This window comes from Rhinoraja longicauda, chromosome 35 (genome assembly GCF_053455715.1).
Source record: "Rhinoraja longicauda isolate Sanriku21f chromosome 35, sRhiLon1.1, whole genome shotgun sequence".
In the NCBI taxonomy this organism is placed as follows: Eukaryota; Metazoa; Chordata; class Chondrichthyes; order Rajiformes; family Arhynchobatidae; genus Rhinoraja; species Rhinoraja longicauda.
The window spans coordinates 8,496,985-8,512,437 of record NC_135987.1 but is presented as its reverse complement, the minus strand read 5'-3'; the positions used below and the strand labels follow the sequence as shown (position 1 = coordinate 8,512,437).

The following is a 15,453-nucleotide window of genomic DNA, read 5'->3' as shown; positions in this document are numbered from 1 at the left end:
CTACTTATGAATGTTGATGTTTTCCACTGCATGTTTGATGGAAAGATCTTTCATCAATAGCTCAAACCACCTCAACACATGGTTCAAAGACTGGACTAAAAATTCAAGGCCAAAAACAGAACATCTGAGACTCAATTTGTGAAAATTAATGGAATGAAAAACCTAGGAGAAAAACTGTGACATGCCCAAATTAAGAGTTATCGGAGTATGACTCTTTCTTAGATAACAATTTCAAGGTAACTAGGTTAAAGAATTGAGGCAGGCATGCAGTAAAATTACATTTGGGGCGTGTGACTGCTCCATTGCTGAGTATATTTCATAAGTGATAAGGGCAGAATTAGGCCATTCGGCCCATCGTCTACTCCGCCATTCAATCATGGCTGATCTATCTTTCACTCCTAACCCCATTCTCCTGCCTTCTCCCCATAACCCCTGACACCTGTACTAATCAAGAATCTTTCTATTTTCTCTGCCGTAAAAATATCCATTGACTTGGCCTCCACAGCTTTCTATTTAAGACTGAGTTGATGGACAGGATTCAGGCAGGAAAATGGGCAAAGTGAAAGATTGGCCGTTATCTTACTGAGTGTCAGACCAGTCTCAAGGTCCATACATGCTTCAGTTAAGGAGAAGGAGAAGATACCAGGCGAACCTCCATGGAGACCATGAAGAGGGAAGACCTATGTGCCATGGTCAACACTTAAAAGAATATGTAAAGGCAGGTCGGGGAAAGGGACTGAACATTGGTGGAAGAGTAACCACCAGTGGAATGAGGAAGTCTTGCGTGGTGAAGATTTCCACAGGTTCACAACCGTCTTGGTGAAGAGAGTTCTCCTGGTCTTGATTCTAATGGCACATTGTGACGGCACGGTAGCGCAGCGGTAGAGTTGCTGCTTTACAGCGAATGCAGCGCCGGAGACTCAGGTTCGATCCTGACTACGGGTGCTGCACTGTAAGGAGTTTGTACGTTCTCCCCGTGACCTGCGTGGGTTTTCTCCGAGATCTTCGGTTTCCTCCCACACTCCAAAGACGTACAGGTATGTAGGTTAATTGGCGGGTAAATGTAAAAATTGTCCCTAGTGGGTGTAGGATAATGTTAATGTACGGGGATCACTGGGCGGCACGGACTTGGAGGGCCGAAAAAGGCCTGTTTCCGGCTGTATATATATGATGATATGATGATGATTGGCTGTGACCCTTGGTTCTGGACCTTCCAGTCACTGGGAACCTCCCCCCTGGATCTTGAAAGTCCAGCCCTGTTAGAATTTCCATCAGATTCCCTCCCATTCTTTCCAAACTCAACTGAAAAAAAGTCCCATCAACCCAACGCCCTCGGTTATCAGTGCTGCCGGCTCAGGATTCAGTCAAATAAAGTTTTACTGCACTCCTTATCTGAGATTCATCCTTAAGATAAGGAGACCAAAGCTGTGTACAAAACTCCAGGTCAAGATTAATTCCAAGGCTTCATGCTTGCTTTATTCATCAATAATAGGCTCCAGATCAACTCTTATCAAGGCCCTGTAACATGGGTGACCATCTTCACCCATGGTCAGCCATGACCGAGGGGGGCCTAAGAAGAAGAAAGTATAACTGTAGCCAACCGTCCTTGCTCCTTATACGTGGTGAAAGACAAAATACCATTTGCCTTGCTAACTGCTCGCTGCCCCTAACCATTTGCTCTCAGCGTGTGTTTTACAAGGACATTCGGGTCTCATTGTATCTCTCACTTTCCCTGTACAGAACAACAGATTAAGCTAAACTTGGCACTGTTCATTAAAACCTTGGCGTGCAAACGGGCTCCTGGTTTGCCTGCGTGTTAGCCGGCAGTCCGAGCACTGGGATTTTACAGCTCATTATCCCTTTATATCTCAACGACTGCATATTGAACCACTTTGGAGCGTGGAACTTTGAAGCAGGATGCTCATTAATCATGATCACACCGTTTTTGTGTCATCAGAGCTTGGAACATCCGCACAACAAACAGCACGAGCAATTTGTGCCGTGCCTCCGAACCCTTTAAAGCAAATCCACTTTATAAAAAAATACGTTTTTAACTTGCTTTCTTCCAGCAAGCAGCAGGTAGCAATCAAGGAGATAACATTCATTGAAATACTTGCTTTATTTTTCAATCTTTTTTCAATAAACAAAAAAATACAGATTACCAAGGAGTGAGGAGGATGTGGAAAATTTGAAATGAATCTTAATTTTGTTACTGTTTTCATGCCAGTGCTCCAGTTTTGAGGTGCTTGTGTTTTTGATGAACATTTTAGTTTAAGAAACAACTGTGCATGAATACAATCAAGCTGTCCACAGTGCACAGATAAAGGATCAAGGGTACAACATTTAGTGCAAGATATAACATTGAAGTCTGATAAATTCAGATTAAAGATAATTCAAAGGCCTCCAGTGAGAGGTCAGGACTGCACTCTAGCTGGTGAGAGGGCTGTTCAGTTGCCTGATCACAAATGGGAAGAAACTGCCCCTGAATCTGGAGGGATGTGTTTTCAAACTTCTGTACATCTTGGCTGATGGGAGAGGGGGAAGAGGGTGTAACCTGGGTGAGAATGGGCCTTGATTTTGCTGGCCGCCTTGATGAGGCAGCGTGGAGTTTAGATGGAGTCAATGAAAGGGACTTAATGCTTGCTTGACGCTTGCATTTTATTGATTGCATTGTAAAAATGCTCTATTGAACAGATCAAATAGTCCTGATGCGAGGATTATGTTATAGATACATGCAGTCCATTATTCTCAAAACATTGTTCTAAGCGCATATTAAAACAAGATTTGTATGCAGGTATAAAAACAATGAATGTTGAGATAACTGACATAGAAACATAGAAAATAGGTGCGGGAGGAGGCCATTTGGCCCTTCGATCCAGCACCGCCATTCATTGTGATCATGGCTGATCATCCACAATCAATAACCTATGCCTGCCTTCTCCCCATATCCCTTGATTCCACTAGCCCCTAGAGCTCTATCTAACTCAACTAACTATCTAACTGACCTCTGAGTGTCCTGGATGCCATTCATTACCTCCTCCGTTGATTCCCCCATCTCCCTGTAATATCCTCTGTTATATTTTTCTTTGGGCTTCCATTTTGTGGATACTGTGGTCCAAGCAAGTAGTTTCTATGAACCTTGCTCCTTGGACATTGTGCTTCTTCCTATTCCTTTTAGCCCAGGGTCAGTTTATGGCAATGAATGCAGCATTCCTGGAGCCCAGTGGGTCATGAACTGGGAGCACACAGCTAACACCAACAAATACTATTTAGTATAGTTTAGAGATACAGCGCAGAAACAGGCCCTTCATCCCACCGAATCCACGACGATCAGCAATCCCCGCATATTAACACCATCCTACACACACACTAGGGACAATTTTTACATTAATACCAAGCCAATTTACCTACATACCTGTACGTCTTTGGAGAGTGGGAGGAAACCCACGCAGGTCATGGGGTGAACGTACAAACTCCGTACAGGCAGCACCCCTAGTCAGGATCGAACCCGGGTCTCCGGCGCTGCAAGCGTTGTAAGGCAGCAACTCTGCCGCTGCGCCACCGTGCCGCTTAAACTGCTGCAGAACATGCTTGAAGTTGGCACGGGCAGCAGCCGAGGCAGGAAGTGGCCGCGGATAAACAAAGAACGAAAGGCATCACTTTGCGATGCTGCGCTGGAGAATTATGGTCCTCTGTTTTATGAAGGTGAAGAAAAGATGAGAGATAAGTCCCGGACCTGGCAATAAATGAGGAAGACATTTCCTGATTGCTGACCTGGGGATGCCAATACATGACCTAGTGGTCCAGTGTTGATGCATTGCTTCCACAGTTCACTTTAAACATAGACAATAGACAGTAGGTGCAGGAGGAGGCCATTCGGCCCTTCGAGCAAGCACCGCCATTCAATGTGATCATGGCAAATCATTCTCAATCAGTACCCCGTTCCTGCCTTCTCCCCATACCTCCTGACACCGCTATCCTTAAGAGCTCTATCTAGCTCTCTCTTGAATGCATTCAGAGAATTGGCCTCCACTGCCTTCTGAGGCAGAGAATTCCACAGATTCACAACTCTCTGACTGAAAACGTTTTTCCTCATCTCCGTTCTAAATGGCCTACCCCTTATTCTTAAACTGTGGCCCCTGGTTCTGGACTCCCCCAACATTGGGAACATGTTTCCTGCCTCCAACGTGTCCAACCCCTTAATAATCTTATACGTTTCGATAAGATCTCCTCTCATCCTTCTAACGTGATGCATTATCAGGGAGCAACAATGCAATACATCCTGAAAATGATTCCTCCTTTGAGAAGTTCATCTTGTTCAGGGCTCCAGACAATGCTGACAAAGCCCTATGACCCATTACATGCGCAGAAGTCAAATACATGCACGGTTGGCAGCAGGATCCTGAATGTTAATGTGACCTATCAAAAGTTGGGAACATCCTTTAAGCCACACGTGCCCCTTTGTATTGCTGATCATAGGACTCTAAATAATAACAGCTACGCATGTGGGCCTTGGCTTCTTGTGTGGAGTGTACCATTAGGGGTGCCAACTATCTCACTCCCAAATAAGGAATAAGGTGACGTCACCACCCCGCGCCCCACGTGACCTCACCCAACCAGCGGCCATGTGCTCCCGCTCCACCAATGGCGGCCGCCCGGGCCGGGAAGGGGGTTGCTACACAACCTCCGATAGGCGGCGCCCCGGGCATCCGGACCTACACTGTCCGGACCTAGAGCATCCAGGTCTACAGCATCCGGGCCTACACTGTCCGGGCCTACAGCGCCCCCGGGCCTAACATGGGACAAGGGCAGGACAAACCAATTTAGCCCAAAATACAGGATGTCCCGGCTAATATGGGACAGTTGGCAACCCTATGTACCATTCAATGTGTATGTACCATGCAATGCGTGTGTACTATTCAATGCGTGTGTACCATTCAATGCGTGTGTACCATTCAATGCGTGTGCACCAAGCAAGGTTAGTGAATGGCAAGAGGGGGCACTCAGTCTGTAACCAAACACAAAATGGGAATTTGTTAAAGGTACAGCATGATGAGCCACCCAGCAGCCCAACCTGTGGAATTCTTTTCCGTAACGTCACCACCTCTATCCCTTTCTTTTTTATGACATTCCCGAAACCTATATCTTCGGCACTGTGACATCTTAGTTATCAGGCCTAGTATTTTTTTGTGTGCCAAATTCTGTTCAGTCACACCCCTGTGACATAGCTGGGATGTTTTATATTAAAGGTAGAACGTATTCAAGTTATGTGGTGATCTAACCACCTACAATTGAGATACTTGACCACACCATCAAGTCCTCCAACATCAACATCCGAAGGGTCATCATTGACCAGACAGGGTGGCTACTCGAGCAGGTCGAGCACTGTTGGACTCTACGACTCTAAACGCAGAGACTCACCTCCTGATATTCCGAAGCCTTTCTACCATCTACAAAGCTCCTAGCAGGAATGCTTTGGAATACTCTGCCTGTCAGGATAAATGTAGTTGCAACACTCCTCAAGAGCCCAATGCCATCTTTATCCTGTTTTCACACCTGACACTTACTTATCTATGTATCACCCTCTCCACTGACATCAGTCTGAAGAAGGGTTTCGACCCGAAACGTCACCCATTCCTTCTCTCCAGATGCTGCCTGTCCCGCTGGGTTACTCCAGCATTTTGTGTCTATCTTCGATTTAAATCAGTATCTGCAGTTCTTTCCCACACGTGATTTGTCTAAGTTTAGCTTCGAGATACAGCATGGAAACAGACTCCTCAACCCACCAAGTCTGTTCCGACCAATGGTCAACCTGTACACTAGTTCTATCACTGCACACTCAGGACAGTTTACTGAAGCCAATCAAGCTGCAAATCTGCACGCCTTTGGAACGTGGGAGGAAACCGGAGCACCCGGAGAAAACCAACACGGTCACAGGGAGAATGTACAAACACTCTGCAGAGAGCACCCGTAGTCAGGATCGAACCCGGGTCTCTGACGCTGTAAGGCAGAGACTCTTCCGCTGTGCCACTATGCCACATTCAAAACCAGGGGCCACAGTATAAGAATAAAGGGGAGGCCATTTAAAACTGAGGTGAGAATAAACTTTTTCACCCAGAGTTGTGAATTTGTGAAATTCTCTGCCACGGAAGGCAGTGGAGGCCAATTCACTGGACGAATTTAAAACACAGTTAGATAGAGCTCTAGGGGCCAGTGGAATCAAGGGATATGGGGAGAAGGCAGGCACAGGTTACTGATTGTGGATAATCAGCCATGATCACAATGAATGGCTCAAAGGGCCAAATGGCCTCCTCCTGCACCTATTTTCTATGTTCTATAACTGTAGGTAGTTCTGAGCAGACCATAATGTCCGACCTGGTACATAAGTAAAGTTGTCACTTGAGAAACAGCCATGTCGGCCTGAGATGGGAGCGGAGGTTGACTCAGGAGATGAGTGTTGTCAAGCCTTAAGGAAGGGCACTGCCTGATTTATAAGATAGCGCATGCAGGTAGCTTGGCTAGCAGCGTGGCACAAGATTATGAGGGACCCCTGCCACCCCAGCAAACGGACTGTTCCAGCTGCTACGGTCAGGCAAACGCCTCCGCTGTCACGCTGTGAAAACGGAGAGGATGAGACGGAGTTTCTTCCCACAGGCCATCAGGACTGTTAACTATTATAACTTCAGGGACTGAATTTTCTTTTCTGTATTAATTTTAATTTATATGCTGTAATTGTAACTTTTCTTTTGCACAATCCGCAGACGTTGCCACTTTCATTTCACTGCACATCGTGTATGTGTATGTGACAAATAAACTTGACTTGACTTGACTTAGAGACTCAGAGAGATGGTGTGGCAGTAATGATCCTACCGCCCTTTAGTTTGGGGGTAGGATACTTTGTTCATTGTAGTGCTCCTGCAAGTGGCAGTGTGGGAGAGGTGAGAGGGTCGTTCACTGCAGTTTTTGAGATATTGATTGGTACAAATTGGCTTTCCCTCCATCACCAAGTGACCAAGTCATTCATTGGCTAGGAGGTATCCACAGGTTAAAACTATAACACAAGATCCTTGTGATGACTGTGACAAACATCCTTCTCGAAGTGATCCTGTGCAAAGGTGGATGCATCTGGGGTAAAATTTTATTTTGCCAAAATCTGATGGAGAGAGTGTTGAAATTGGGTTAAACTAATGGGGGGGGGGGGGGGGGGGGGGGGAGGGCACAGTGGCGCAGCTGGTAGAGCTGCTGCCTCACGGTGCCAGAGAACTAGAGTCGATCCGGACCTCAGATACTGTCCGTGTGGAGTTTGCAGGTTCTCCCTGTGACTGCGTGAGCTTTCTCCGGGTTCCTCACACATCCCAAAGACTTAATAATAATAATAATAACACATTTATTTTATATAGCGCTTTTCAAAGCATTTTACAAAGCGAACAAGACATGAAAACAAACAAACAAACAAGAGATTTGTCCTGACGGAGAAGCGGCGAACAAATAGCGCCAGCGTCCTCTCACGTCAGGGTCCGGCAGTAGACAATAAAGAACACAAGACACACAATTACAATTTAACACAAACAACCATCACAGTGATTGCTCCAGGCACAACCTCACTGTGATGGAAGGCAAAGAAAAGTCTTATCTCCTCCTCAATCTTCTCCCGTGGTCAGGCAGTCAAACTGCTGCCTCGAGGCGATCGAGGCTCCCGACTTTTGAAACCCCCGCCGGGCGATGGAAGGTCCCAGGCGGGTTTGTCGGTTAATTGGCCTCTATACATTGCCCCGAATGTGTAGGGAGTGGATGCGAAAGTGGGATAATGCAGAGCTAGTGTGAACTGGTGATCGCTGGTCAGTGTGGACTCGGTGGGCCGAATGGCCTGTTTCCACGCTGTATCTCTAAACCGATCTAATGAATAATTATTGGAAGCAAATCAAAACAAGATTACAATGGGAACAGCACGGTTGTGCAGCGGTAGAGTTGCTGCCTTACAGCGCCAGAGACCCGGGTTCGATCCTGACCACAGGTGCTGTGTGCATGTCGTTTGTACGTTCTCCCAGTGACTGTGTGGGATTTCTCCGGATGCTCCGGTTTCCTCCCACACTTTCCTCCAAAGACGTGCAGATTTGTAGCATAATGGGCTTCTGTAAATTGTAAATTGTCCCTAGTGCGTGTAGGATAGCACGAGAGCGTGGTTGATCGCTGACTCGGTGGTCCACGGGGCCTGTTTCCGCGCTGTATCTCTAAAGTCTAATGTTCTAAGTGATAAAAGAAGGAACGAGGGAAAACAATGCCGGCCGTTGTACTGTGTGTATTGTTGCGTGCGTCAGGGATGTGACACGATGTGTAAGTGTCCTTGCTCTTCATGTCCCAGGTAAACGGGGAGGATCTGTCTGGTCTGAGCCACGGTGAAGTTGTTGAAATTCTGCGCAGAGCGCAAGGTTCTGTGAAGCTGACCATCGGTAGGAAGCCGCCCGTACAGTTGCACAACCCGCAAAGCACCAGGGAAACCTCTCCCACAAGTAAGTCACTATGAGCCAGCAAGCAATTGTAAGTTCTGATATTAACTTATTGGAAAATAATAGACAATAGACAATAGACAATAGGTGCAGGAGGAGGCCATTCGGCCCTTCGAGCCAGCACCGCCATTCAATGTGATCATGGCTGATCATGCTCAATCAGTACCCCATTCCTGCCTTCTCCCCATACCCCCTGACTCCGCAATCCTTAAGAGCTCTATCTAGCTCTCTCTTGAATGCATTCAGAGAATAGGCCTCCACTGCCTTCTGAGGCAGAGAATTCCACAGATTCACAACTCTCTGACTGATAAAGTTTTTCCTCATCTCAGTTCTAAATGGCCTACGCCTTATTCTTAAACCATGGCCCCTTGTTCTGGACTGCCCAACATTGGGAACATGTTTCCTGCCTCTAATGTGTCCAACCCCTTAACAATCTTATACGTTTCGATAAGATCTCCTCTCATCCTTCTAAATGCCAGTGTATACAAGCCTAGTCGCTCCAGTCTTTCAACATATGATAGTCCCGCCATTCCGGGAATTAACCTAGTAAACCTACGCTGCACGCCCTCAATAAGTAACAGAAAGACACTTTTACACAGGGGAGGAGAAGGAGATGAGGAAAAACTTTTTCAGTCAGAGAGTTGTGAATCTGTGGAATTCTCTGCCTCAGAAGGCAGTGGAGGCCAGTTCTCTGAATGCATTCATGAGAGAGAGCTGGATAGAGCTCTTAAGGATAGCGGAGTCAGGGGGTACGGGGAGAAGGCAGGAACGGGGTACTGATTGAGAATGATCAGCCATGATCACATTGAATGGTGGTGCTGGCTCGAAGGGCCGAATGGCCTACTCCTGCACCTATTGTCTATTGACTCCCTGAGTATTGGGAAAAGACAGTAGCTATTCACACTATCTCTGCCCGTGATGGTCGTGATGCTGCCTTTGTGTTCAGTTGGTTGTAATGCCTAATAATGCATACTCTTCTGAGTCCATTCCATTGGCCAGTAAAGTAATGCGTGGCACCAACCATTGCCTTTACCCATTTTGGCAAACACAGTAACCATCTGTGATTCCTCATCTCATAGGACAGAGGTTTATGATTTTCAGATTTTCACTGGATTAGCAAACACCACTTCCATTATTCCTTGCAATTTTCTTTTGTAAATTGTCGCCCATTATATTCGGATTAGCGTTGGATTAATCTGATGTTAATTTATCATTCACTTGCCAGAGATGCGATCCCAACAGCAAAATCCAGAAGGATTTGACGTAGAACGCTCAAGAGAAAACCCTGGAGATCCTGATGAGGTAAGGAGACGGGGGAAACCAGCAGGTCAATAGGTCCTCGGGTGAACTGTGCCATCTCGGCATGATACATGAATAAAAACGTGGGCCAACCAAGGGCTATGTGGGTTACATTAGGGCTTTTAACTCAAGCACTGAGATATTGCCACTAACTGGGTTCCCACCCAGCAGAAGATGCGTGCATCCCAGAGCATCCGGCAAATCATCCCTTTGGACCTCCAAACACTTGGTCATATGTACATAATGTACATGTCTACTTTTTGAGAAGGTTCCGCTCCTTCAAAATCTGCAGTGAGATGCTGCAGATGTTCCACCAATCGGTGGTAGCCAGTTCCATCTTCTTCGCTGTCGTGCGCCGGGTTAGCAGGGCGAAGGCCGCGGACGCCAACAGGATCAACAAACCCATCAGGAAGGCTGGCTCCATCCGGGGGGGGGGGGGAGTTGGATCCATGGGAGGTGGTCTTGGAGGGGAGGATGCTCCTCAAACTGCGGAGCATCCTGGACAACACAGCTCACCCCCTCCATGACACACTGGTCAACCTGAGGAGCACCTTCAGCAACAGACTGGTTCCACCAAGATGCAGGACAGAACGCCACAGGAGACCCTTCTTCCCTGTGGCTATCAAACCGTACAAGTCCTCCCCCTTCTGTCATGGGGTAGACTGACTCAACCCTCCCCCCCCTCCCCAATCTTTGTACATCCCCAATCCTTTCCACTCGTCACTTTAATTTCATGTTTCATGTACCTTGTGTTTTATGACTGTTGGCAGATCAATTTCCCTCCTGGGATAAATAAAGTTCTATCGTTTCATACCATATAAGTCAGGTATTGGTAACCTGGGGAGGAGTTATACTGGCAATAGATACCCACACTCATTTACTTTAGTGTAGGAAAATAACTGCAGATGCTGGTACAAATCGAAGGTATCACAAAATACTGGAGTAACTCAGCAGGTCAGGCAGCATCTCTGGAGAGAAGGAATGGGTGACGTTTCGGGTCGAGACCCTTCTTCAGACTGAACTCTGAAGAAGGGTCTCGACCCGAAACGTCACCCATTCCTTCTCTCCTGAGATACTGCCTGACCTGCTGAGTTACTCCAGCATTTTGTGATACCACATTCATTTACTTACTCCTTGCCCACCTGATACAGGAGGGGGAACATAAACACAGCTGGATGCTGGAATGTTGAACGAAACACAGAGTGCCGGAGTAACTCAGTGGACCAGGCAACATCTGGATAGGGAATAGACAGGAGGTGTTTTTGGCCGTTTTGGTTCGGGCAAAAAGAATGGACTCAGTAACTTGGAGAACGTTTAGGACTGGACAGCAAATCTGTGACCTGAGTGTGGCACAGGGGACCAGAATTAGACGCAAACTGCCGATGGAAATTGATGGGTCAGTCAGCGTCTGTGGAGGGAAATGAATAGTCGACGTTTTGGGACGAGTCTCCGCCTCAGGGCTGGGGGTGTGGAGGGGAGATAAAAGTAAAAAGAGGTGTGGGGGGGGGAAGGGGTAAGGCAGGGACTGGAAGGCAATAGGTGGAATCTAGCTTTTCATTATCTCCCTGGTTCACTTATCGCCTGCCAGCCCCTGCCTCACCCCTCCCTCTCACCTCGTTACACCAGCTCATTCCTGCTCTCTGCACACCCAGCCCCGATGATGGGCATCGACACAAAACCTGGAGCATCCCTCTGCCTCCCTTGACCCACTGAGATGCTCCAGCAGATAGACACAGAAAGCTGGAGTAACTCAGCGGGACAGGCAGCATCTCTGGAGAGAAGGAATGGGTGACGTTTCGGGTTGAGACCCTTCTTCAGACTGGTGCAGTGTGTTTTCAGTTACCCACGACAGCTCCAGAGAAAGACAGAACAGTTCCTCCTCCTCCAGTGCCATAGTGAGGCCCACCGGAAATTGGAGGAACAGCACCTCATATTTCGCCTGGGCAGCTTGCAGCCCAGCAGTATGAACATTGACCTCCAACTTTAGATAGTCCCCCTGTCCCTCCCCCCCCCCTCCCCCTTCCCAGATCTCCCTCTATCTTCCTGTCTCCACCTATATCCTTCCTTTGTCCCGCCCCCCTGACATCAGTCTGAAGAAGGGTCTTGACCCGAAACGTCACCCATTCCTTCTCTCCTGAGATGCTGCCTGACCTGCTGAGTTACTCCAGCATTTTGTGAATAAATACCTTCGATTTGTACCAGCATCCGCAGTTATTTTCTTATAGTTCTTTACAGATAATCCTTTGTGTCTTCTTGTGTAGGAATCGGAGGAACACGTTTGTGGCAAATAATCCCTCATTTGCACAAACTCATTAAAATTGCCCCAGGAACCAATTATTAATTATTTCATATTATGCTAATTTTATTAATTAGATCAATAAGTTTATGCTGAAAGTCTGTCCCTATTTGAATATATACTGGTCTAAATAAAGCAAATATAATCAAATCCACTATGCACATATAAATCAGGCATCACTACGATGGACTGTGACCTCCTGTACCACTGTAGGGATCTAAAATCTCCAGAGCAGTTTATTAAGGCACTTCAGATGATAAATACTAGTTAGATTGTACTCCAGATTGTGAATATTACACATGCAGATTTATGTGTGAATATAATATGTACAATAATTTTCACATAATCATCTGTCAGTGCCAATGATCCCAGCATGACACGTTCCTCAAAGCTCCACAAACCAACCAATCAATAAATTTAGTTTGAGGAAGGAACTGCAGATAGTAATCCAGGAATTAATCTTAGTGGGCATGCGCCAGTGAGCACAGAAATAGGAGCTTAGAGCAGGCAAAATGTGTGGGAAAGAACTGCAGATGCTGCTTTAAACCGAAGACAGACACAAAATGCTAGAGCAACTCAGCGGGACGGGCAGCATCTCTGGAGAGAAGGAGTGGGTGATGTTTCGGGTCGAGACCCTTCTTCAGACCCAAAGCATTCCTTTTCCCCAGAGGTGCTGTCTGACCCAGCTGAGTTACTCCAGCATTTTGTGTCTATCTGGTATGTTGGCATTCATAGCAAGAGGATTTGAGTTTAGGAGCAGGGAGGTTCTGCTGCAGTTGTACAGGGCCTTGGTGAGACCGCACCTGGAGTATTGTGTGCAGTTTTGGTCTCCTAACCTGAGGAAAGACGTTCTTGCCTTAGAGGGAGTACAGAGAAGGTTCACCAGATTGATCCCTGGGATGGCGGGACTTTCATATGAGGAAAGACTGGATAGACTGGGCTTGTACTCGCTGGAATTTAGAAGACTGAGGGGGGATCTTATAGAAACATATAAAATTCTTAAGAGGTTGGAGAGGCTTGATGCGGGAAGATTGTTCCCGATGTTGGGGGAGTCCAGAACCAGGGGTCACAGCTTAAGGATAAGGGGGAAGTCTTTTAGGACCGAGATGAGAAAACATTTCTTCACACAGAGAGTGGTGAGTCTGTGGAATTCTCTGCCACAGAAGGTAGTTGAGGCCAGTTCATTGGCTATATTTAAGAGGGAGTTAGATGTGGCCCTTTTTGCTAAAGGGATCAGGGGGTATGGAGAGAAGGCAGGTACAGGTTACTGAGCTGGATGATCAGCCATGATCATATTGAATGGCTGTGCAGGCTCGAAGAGCCGAATGGCCTACTCCTGCACCTATTTTCTATGTTTCTATGTTTCTATCTTCGGTTTAAACCAGACTTGCAGTTCCTTCTGACGCACGCTAAGTCAGTTCATGAGCGGCAAGGTAGGGATGAACAGGAGGAGTGATTGAGGTTCAAACACCCCAGCTATCCCGTGGTAAGGGTGCCCAGTTACCAGCGATACCAAACATCACGCACTCCCGTAGCTTTGACCATTGAACTTCTTCTCTGTGATGGACTCTGCATTCTGTACCTCTACACTGATGAGTTCACCTGCCTCGTTCTCCTTCCAGATTCCCAGCAACAATGGTGTCTGTGCAACAGAGGAGCAGAATGACAAAGACAACTTGCAACACAGTGCTGGCTGGTAAAAAAAACAATTTATTCTGTAATGGGGGTCTTAGATCACATAGCCCAGAAACAGGCCCTTTCGGCCCACTGTGTCCATGCCAACCATCAAATACCCATCTACACTAATTCTATTTACTAGTATTTGATCTACAGCGTTCTATGACTTGGCAATATCAGTGCTCATTTCGATAATTCTTAAACATTGTGAGACTCTGCCTCTGCCTTCACTACTCCCTCAAGCAGTGCAGTTTATAGCTTAGTTTATTGTCACGTGTTCCGAGATAGACAATAGACAATAGGTGCAGGAGGAGGCCATTCGGCCCTTCGAGCCAGCACCACCATTCAATGTGATCATGGCTGATCATTCTCAATTAGTACCCCATTCCTGCCTTCTCCCCATACCCCCTGACTCCGCTATCCTTAAGAGCTCTATCTAGTTCTCTCTTGAATGCATTCAGAGACTTGGCCTCCACTGCCTTCTGAGGCAGTGAATTCCACAGAGGTACAGTGAAAAGCTTTTGTTTCATGCTATTTAGTCAGCGGAAAGACAACACATGATTACAATCGAGCCATTAGCAGTGTAGAGATAAATGGTGAGGGCATAACGCTTAGTGCAAGGTAAAGCCAGCACAGTCTGAAAGATTCTAACCTCGCACTGCGTGAAAATATTGTTCCTCAGATGCCCTCTCATCCTTTTCCCCATTTGTCCTGTCATTTAACACCTCTGTTGTGAGGCAGAATTTCCTACTGCCTACCTTGTGTGTGCCCCTCATGATGTTGTACCATCATCGGCGGTCACTCGAAGCGAGTGTGACTGTCCTCTCCATGGAGGACGCCTGTGCGTGACTTTGTTTAACGTGGGGAGACTGGTGCCAGACAGCCACCACACGGTCCTTGACAGATCTGGGTCAGGATCCAGTGGCATGGAGTCCAAGACGACCGGGGACCCTTTTTTGCTGCCGCCTTCATCCGCCTTCCCAGCCATTGTGACGCTCCACTAAAGCCAGCCGTCATCCTCCGCCTGTTCCACCGTTGAGGTCTTGGTTGGATTGCTCTTTGTCAGGGCCCTTCCCCTCGACCTCACCGCCATGGGTGGCCCTACCAGGGGCATAGGCCCAGATGGCATCGCTCTCAGGATCTCAGGACCACACAAGCTTCTCCACCACGACAAGGTGACAATCCATGAAGAAGTGATGTTGTGCACATCATTCAGCCCCCTTTGCTTCAATGTTAATAAACCCAGCTGAGCTGGTCTCCACTCATAACCGAGAGTCAATATCCTGGTGAATTTCTGTTATATCCTCTCCAGTCCAAACACATCCAGTCCAAACTAAACTAAACTAAAGAAGGATAATTCCCACAGGGATTAATGTTGGAGGGATGATGCATTAAACATATCTCTTGGTGTCCAATCATAATTTGCTGAGTTAATGATGCATTCCCCCACCCCATGCTCCACCATTGTATTATGGTGCAGTTAATTTTCCACGCTATTGATCGTGGCTGTGACAAATAAACTGTCTCCATTGGGATCAGTATCCATTGTTAATCCATCCCAGAATGTTTTTGCTGTCAATTGTTCTCTGGCCAAACCAGAGTGCACTGGTCCAGAGGAGATATGGGGCTACCAAAGTCAATGGTGTTGGCCATCTCCAGTGAACCAGCCCAAGG

The 15,453-nt window shown here is 47.1% G+C and overlaps 1 protein-coding gene across 1 annotated transcript in view; it reads left to right on the top strand.

The window, feature by feature from the left end:
- ptpn20 (protein tyrosine phosphatase non-receptor type 20) overlaps positions 1-15,453 on the top strand; it is a 273,022-nt gene that overhangs the window by 223,857 nt on the left and 33,712 nt on the right. The window contains exons 39-41 of the mRNA XM_078428348.1: positions 8,363-8,510; positions 9,733-9,809; positions 13,725-13,798. Of these exons, the coding sequence (XP_078284474.1) occupies positions 8,363-8,510; positions 9,733-9,809; positions 13,725-13,798 (299 nt within the window). The remainder of the gene's footprint in view (positions 1-8,362; positions 8,511-9,732; positions 9,810-13,724; positions 13,799-15,453) is intronic.